Genomic DNA, 7283 nt, shown 5'->3' with positions numbered 1-7283 from the left:
ATAATTCTACACAACAGTCTGGTGAAATTTTGCTATTATCCTTGTCAACTGAATGCAGTTGACAGGCCCGAGTGATCAAATTAATTTTTCTGACGTTTTTTACAAACTTTATCCCTTGAAAACATGTTGTAATTGACAATGGTAATGATTATTCTTTTTGCTGAAATGGTCTTTAATACTGTACAAGAATGCATAAAATTACTCCAAAATGTCTTCAAAATGTAAAATTTCTTGCTCACAGAGACGGGGGACCCCGTCTCTGAAACCCTCCCCCTGTGTTTATGTTGGAATAGCCTTTTATACACTGTATAAGAATGCATGAAATTGCTCAGAAATGTCTTCAATTTAAAAAAAAATACTTAAACACCACACCGCACCTCCCTCCCCCCCTCAGGGAACCTGGTTGCACACAGAAGCTAACCGCCTACTTTTCTGAATTTTCCGCCTACTTCAAAAATTTTTGAGGACCCTGATTCATAGTTTCCTCATAGACCGTAGTGTATAGGGAATCAACATTTCGATGAAATTCCAAGATCAAATTTCTTGCTCATACATGCAATGGTAACCACCCTAGTCTGATCAAGTACACTAATATTAATAATCAAAAGTCTCTGAACACACATATTTAGCTAGTTTTGTATTTAAAAAATATTCATAGTTTTCTCATCGACTACAATGTACGGTGAATCAAGCAATATTTCGGTGAAATTCTGAAGTCATTTTTTTTCCAAAACTCCATACAAACCTTCGTAAACTTTGATCCCCCACCTCCAATCATTTATTGTAAAATTTAGTGACCCAACTTGAAAACGGTTTCAAAAAAGTCAACCGCCCTGTAAAAAACAAAAGCTCCCTTTACTGGCAATGGCGGCTTGTGTGCGAGCGATTTTTGGAGCATTTAGGTATACGGACCGGACAAGCTGCAACACACAATAGGGGATAATTTTCTTTTTCTTTGCCTAATTAGGGATTTATACTTGGATTGTCACGATCAAAGTTGGCGAAACATGCATGCAATGTTCATTGAAAGTACTAGGCTAAAACAATATTGAAAGTTATTTAGCAGTTTTACATCAGCTGATCACTATTTTGCATATTTAATGAATTTTCCTAATTAGGGTTGTATATCTACACTACCTTATTAGCTGAGTTACATGGTCATGCCAATAAGCGCCTATGTTGATGATCGGCAGAACAAATTAATGAAGGGGATTAGGGAGGGCAATTAACAGATATGGACTGTTTTCTTTGAAATACTATACTGAGATAGCTAGGGTAAAGTAATAGGCACACACTAGACACAGATATGGCTTGTATAATAAAAAAAGTTTAATACATGACATTTATTGATCATATTCATAACGTATAGACGAATATTGCTTGTAATACAATGTTACTTGACCAAAGGCGATTGCACTTGCTATATAAAGTGGTAAGACAATGACCTCAGTCAAAGAAATTTAGTATTTTTATTTCAGCTAATTACATATTTATATACTTAATGACCTTGTAATTAATCTGTGGTGAATATTCTTCATGATCTTGATCATAACACTTTCCATGAAATTGCAAACATGTGGCAAAACTTTAAATTCACAGGCAACCGCAATATATACTGAAACACCTGAGCACTTTCAGTTCATATCTGGTTTTACAATTGTGGAAATAAAAACAGATCACATACTGCACTTTGAAAGCCTTTAAAGGCTTTTTGGCGATCCCTGGGATCGCCTTTGTTCTAGTATGTAAGAGGATTATGGAGGTGTCATAGCCTTTTGTTTTCCATTGAAATTGTAATCTAGTAAGTAAAGTTTTGATGAAACAATCTGGTGGCAACACAGGCCTTCAAGTGGTTTCACAAGAGTTTATTACTCACTAACCCAAAAGAAAGCCCTAACAACAGTGACACAACCTATCACGTAACTTAATGATGGCTGAACTGCCCCGCCATCGAGTCCTCGTCATCAGAATATCCAGTATTACAGAGATCGTCGTCACAGCAGTAGCCACACACTTTGGAACCTGTGGAGTTAAAGTGTGTGAACTTGTTGGAATGATCAGCACAGTTGCTTTTACAATCCAGTGAGGTCCCAAACAGTGTTCGAAAATGCTGCCTGCCCGCGTGCCCGGGGCAGGTAAAAATGACGTCGGGTTGGTAAAAATTCTATCTTTAATACCAGCCCGGTGGTCAGACAAGTTTCTCGTACGTTCCGACTTGAAGTCTGTGATGAGCATCAGAGACTACAAGCGGTACATCAATATGTCCCATTGTCTACATTTAAGGGCGTCATGAGGTTGGAAACAGGTCAGGCTACCTGTACGTTACACGGACTATACCCTCGCGACGGCCCCAGCGACCAGCCAAGCTAATCACTTCAGGGTCTTGTCAGAAAAACCGATCAATTGAATAAATTGACATTAAAATACAACATTCAATGCTTGTTGTCCGAATATATTGCTTTTGGTTTGATTTTTCACCGTATGCTTTTCTTTTCAAAGCTTAAACTCTCGTTCATCCAAATTACTCACTGTATGAGAATTCCGGTCGATCTGACTCTAGCCACAACGTGTGATACACAACGTACATGTGCTCGATTGGTCGTTTGGCATGCGACAGGGGATTTTCACAGATGAAAATTACCAAGACCCAGTACAAGAATAGACTCAAGAGCTCAACTGTGTCTATGTTAATGATGATTTAGATGCATTCTCCCTCAATTTCTGTGTTTGACCCAGCTCCTGCAATCGAATATCTGTCACTGGAATTAAGCCTACCACCATTATATAGAAAGCCCAGTTTCATGGAGAGGTACCGGAGAAAGACTAAGGCCAAAGACATGGCGCAGGCAATGGAGGAACGGACTGTTGCAGAACTGCTAGATGTGGTGGAAGGGAAGTTTGTCGATTTTCCTTCCCCACAAAAAACAGTTCTGCTACTATCCATGCAGCTGCTATAGGCGCTGACTTGGACTACGATTCCAATTTTTCTGATTTGGATGCTGCTGATAGCAGTGACTTTTGAAATTCTTTGTGTCTGGTGTAGATTTCAACATGTCATTTATTCAGAAAATAAAAATATGACTAGATCACATGCAGTTTCTGTAGTAATTCCAGTAATTGATTACTTTACCGTGTAATTTGCAAAATAATAGAAACTTGATGATCTAAGGCGAAAATGTAAAAAAATCCGGGCTGGCAATTTTCTGGCAGGGCAGGTAACTTTTGAAAGTTACCTGCCCTGCTGTCTGGTACATGATCTGGACAAATTTTGAACACAGGCCAAAGCCTGACAAACCCTCTTACAAAAATAGCAAGTATCAACAAAACAGATCCTGTCAATTGTCAAAGTGGGTATTTTGCGGTAGCTCGGTGGCACGACAACTGTCAAAATCCGTTGATTTGTGCATTGTTGGATCTCATCAAGTGTCGTACCAAGGAGCTATCCAAAGTGTTGCCCCCCGTCTACGTATTGATGAAATGGAACAAAGTGTCGTGTCTAATTTTTTATGTACATCAGTAAACCCACGACAAAGAAGCGGATTGCAGTGCAGATGAAACTCTAACAACTCTAAAAACATTCAGTCTGTGAACTTTTTTTCGCTGTGGCTCATACTGAAAATAGCGACTTGTTTGCATTATCTGCTCAATAATTTACATTGAAGGTAGTATGCACTTCGAAATTGAGAAACTTTTGCTAAAATTTGCCTCAAGGTATACTTTCTACAATTCTCTTTCAAAATCAGGGATCGGGGTCACCGTGCAAAGTTTGGCACTAGAAAACAAATTCAAGAACATTAACCTATATTTGGTATTCAAAATGGCTGCCAGCCCCGTGTAAACTTCTGGGGCAGGGAAATGAATTTTCGTTGTTAACAAAAATAAGACGATGAAAAATTTATTTGCTCAAAGAGCTTCGAAATGAAACTACACGAGTGGTAGATCACAGAAGTATTGTAAAACTTTGAGAGTCTGAATATCTGTCCCCAATTCTCACTCTTTTTTAAACAAACTTTATTTCACGAAAATCAATATCCCATTATTTCGCTGAACTCCAAACAACTGAAATCATGCATACAGAGTTTGTTCACATTATTGTTTACTGTAAAAGTGTTATCGATTCGAGGGTTTGTTTGTTCTCTCATACTTATAATGTCGCCCGAATTTATTCCAGATTCTGTTACTGCATACATACTGTATTGACTTTCTGACGAGGTATATTGATTTACACACTAAATTCACAACTATTGGTCTTCCTGTCGGCCATTAAATGCAATGGTTCATAAATCTGAGATATTTTTAATAATTTCAAGATAATTATACCCACCCTGAAAGAAATTGTCCATACATCCACTGCCGTAAGAACAATACATCGGACCAGCGCAACCTCTTTGGAAAGAGATTTGTTCTCCATTGCTTTCCTCCAGTAAAACCTACATCAAAATTAGGTAAAGTCAGTTCCGAATTGACTCAAATCGGTTTTGTAGCCTAAATGCATTTTCCAGCAATGTGTGTATGACTTGTCAGATCCCTTCAAAACGTTAACACTATTTCATATATTGGGGTAGATAATAAGATCTTTGTAGGGGTTGGTTGATAAATGGGGGGGGGGGAGTCAGCAGGGGAAAATGATAGTGCTTTAAAATGTTTGGATAGAGATTTTGAAAAAAATATTCGAATGAAGATCGGCCGAAAAAAGTGGGGATTTTTATTAAGTTTGTATGCGCCTCAAAAGTCAAAGACTTAAACTTTTACTCAAGCTTTCCTAAATGAAGCTTTCAGCCATACGCTAACCAAATCAATATCATAACTGTTGAAATTTAAAATGGCCGCCATCCCTATGTTAACTCTATTGGGAAAAATAAAATTTTCGAATTTCGAAAATGAGACGGTTGAGATATTTCTTACTCCAAGAGCTTTAAAATGAGCCCCGACAAGGTAGATCAGAAAAGAACTGTAAAAAGTTTGGAGTCCAAATGTCTGTCCCCAGGGCGCATTCTACCCATAAGGACGCGGTATATGCATACCATGCAAATCCGAAAGGTAAAAATTCAAAGTCTCTTGAAGCGAAAACAATTTATATCTCGGCATCCTTACTACCTTCCCCAACATCCAACGGCATATCCTTTATCCTTTACCAGATATTAGTACTGCGAAAATGATAAACGTCTACGCCATGCGACGATGGGAATTTATAACATTAGTTTGACGTCACGCGTGCGGTAACACGGACAGACTGACGTCAAAGTTTCGGTGATATAGACAGGTTCATGCTGTATAAACTCACAAAGCATTGGTCTCCGTCTCCTTGACATTCTTCAGTGTTGTCCGTATGTTGAAAGTCGTTCTGACATGCTGTAGAATTGCCATCATTTTCACAGCTATAGCAAGTCAAAGTCGACACTGCATAAAACCGCAGAAGCGCCAATAAAACACCTGCAATGAAAATCATTTGTTTATGACCATTAGCATTAACCTTTTGACAGGATGACAACTGCTACCTTAAAGATTATGATTAATCTCTTGATACCAATATCATTCTATCCAGTTAAGAACTACCCCTGGATCGTAGAGTGCCAGTCAATTCCACTGATTTAAACGTAGAATGGTACGAGAAAATGTCGCGGGAATACTCTCTTTTTTGAAACATTCACAAATTTAAATTCTTGAAGGGAGATATCATAGTGAAATGTGCATACCGAAAAACATCGTCAACTGGCCTGAGTTCAAGATATAGTGCGATTGTTGTCGCTTTACAAAAGAGCCTGCTAAAATCCCGATACAGCAGTTTTTCTTTGAGCTTTTCACGAAATTGTACATTTCATAATTATGAATTGTCTTACGTGCAATCCTTTATGTCATCGTATTTTTAAAAGAAAGGTTGTGAGAAACGTTTTAATATTTCTTATCTGAACTTAACAGCTCATACAACTATCCCGAAAATGACATGATTGTCATTTCATATTGAAACATAAAATTACACTGTAGTGACACCTTGCCTTTCTACGTGTAATCATGCAATTTTACGGACGAATTACGTGGCAGAAACTATGAAGAAAACTTCCCTCGTAAAAATAAGTTAATCAACAACATCAGACTTTCCTTACTCTATAATTTTAGACATTAAAATTACCTGACGAGACTTTAATTTTCACACTGCCTCTAATAATTTAAGCCGTTGACACTCGGAAAACTTTTTTTTAAAAACTGCTCTAAGATCTCGTCTGATCTGTGCTAGAGTACAAAACATATACATCCAAATCCAGGGATGGGGTGTCAATACACGACGTATCTTTGTAAGAGTTATCTCTGGGCAAGATTTCTAGTTTGAGGAAACCAGAATCAAAGTATTAATTTATGTGAAATATTTCCAATGAATCCTCAACTGCACGGATTCTGCGTGTATTTTCTGGTTGGATAAGATCTGGGAGTCATCGTTTGCGTCGAGTTTTCACATTTATAGATATTAAACTAAACCTTAAAAACTCTAATACGTACCTGTGACGAAGGGTATCGTTTGTCTTGAAATCATCTCTATGGGACAAATCGTATTGGTCTGGTCGAAACAGGATTTTTGTATGTAATGGTTTTTTTATTGCAGGAAACAAACAGGTTATCGTCAGTAAATGAGTCCTCCTCTTGGACTCTGAAAGGTATAAATGTGTGACTTATAAAGAACACTCTAAACTCCAGGATTTGACCACGCCTATGCATATAACACAAGCAAAAAGAAGTCCAAATAAAATTTCTTTGTGTCTTTGTTTGCACAGATCGAAATTGAAAGCGTCTTCAATTCGCTAAAAGTCAGCACAAACCTGACTTGACCACATACTGACATTATTTTATGTGAAGTGAAGAATTCTCAACCTAAATTGCAAAAGGAATGTAGCAGTGCGTTTCAAGGGTATTCAATGCAACATGTACCAAAACATAATGATTTGTGTCCATTTGCAAGAATGTTAATGAACACGATTGGAACTAATTTGGGATAATTGGATAGTAAAGTAATGTCGGTTTAATATGCAATTGTAAGCGAACTATCTTTTTAAGTTATACACTAGTTTTTATGTGTAATTTCTAAAATTGTTACATTCAGCTATAGGGTACCTAACACTTTTAAGAAGTTTGGAAAAAATGAAGATCCATATATGATATATGGCGGGTGCCACATGTTTGGCGTTTACTATTTTCGAAACACCTAACATCACTTCTTGGTCTCTTGGCCAAAGGTCCATAAATCTGTCTTTTATGAATTTGACTTTGTTGTGTGTACTGGTGATGTACTG

General features: G+C 37.5%; 1 protein-coding gene across 1 annotated transcript; it reads right to left on the bottom strand.

Moving 5' to 3' along the window:
• Nucleotides 1-1014: 1014 nt before the first annotated feature.
• LOC139136208 (U-scoloptoxin(05)-Cw1a-like) lies at nucleotides 1015-6643 on the bottom strand. Its single transcript, XM_070703948.1, has 4 exons — nucleotides 6496-6643; nucleotides 5285-5433; nucleotides 4325-4430; nucleotides 1015-2022 (listed from the first exon to the last, which is right to left on the bottom strand). Exons 1-4 carry the CDS (start codon nucleotides 6527-6529, stop codon nucleotides 1925-1927), a joined length of 387 nt encoding a protein of 128 aa, XP_070560049.1. The 5' UTR covers nucleotides 6530-6643; the 3' UTR covers nucleotides 1015-1924.
• Nucleotides 6644-7283: the final 640 nt, after the last annotated feature.

This window comes from Ptychodera flava, chromosome 7 (assembly GCF_041260155.1).
Source record: "Ptychodera flava strain L36383 chromosome 7, AS_Pfla_20210202, whole genome shotgun sequence".
In the NCBI taxonomy this organism is placed as follows: domain Eukaryota; kingdom Metazoa; phylum Hemichordata; class Enteropneusta; family Ptychoderidae; genus Ptychodera; species Ptychodera flava.
This window is presented reverse-complemented; position numbering and strand designations above follow the sequence as displayed.

Bases quoted from the DNA above. Each gene is read 5' to 3' on its own strand.
- LOC139136208 (XM_070703948.1), bottom strand. From the start codon at position 6,529: ATGATTTCAAGACAAACGATACCCTTCGTCACAG. The intron at 5,434-6,495 runs GTACGTATTAGA...TTTTCATTGCAG, and splicing joins AACGATACCCTTCGTCACAG to GTGTTTTATTGGCGCTTCTG. The intron at 4,431-5,284 runs GTGAGTTTATAC...ATTTTGATGTAG, and splicing joins GAGACGGAGACCAATGCTTT to GTTTTACTGGAGGAAAGCAA.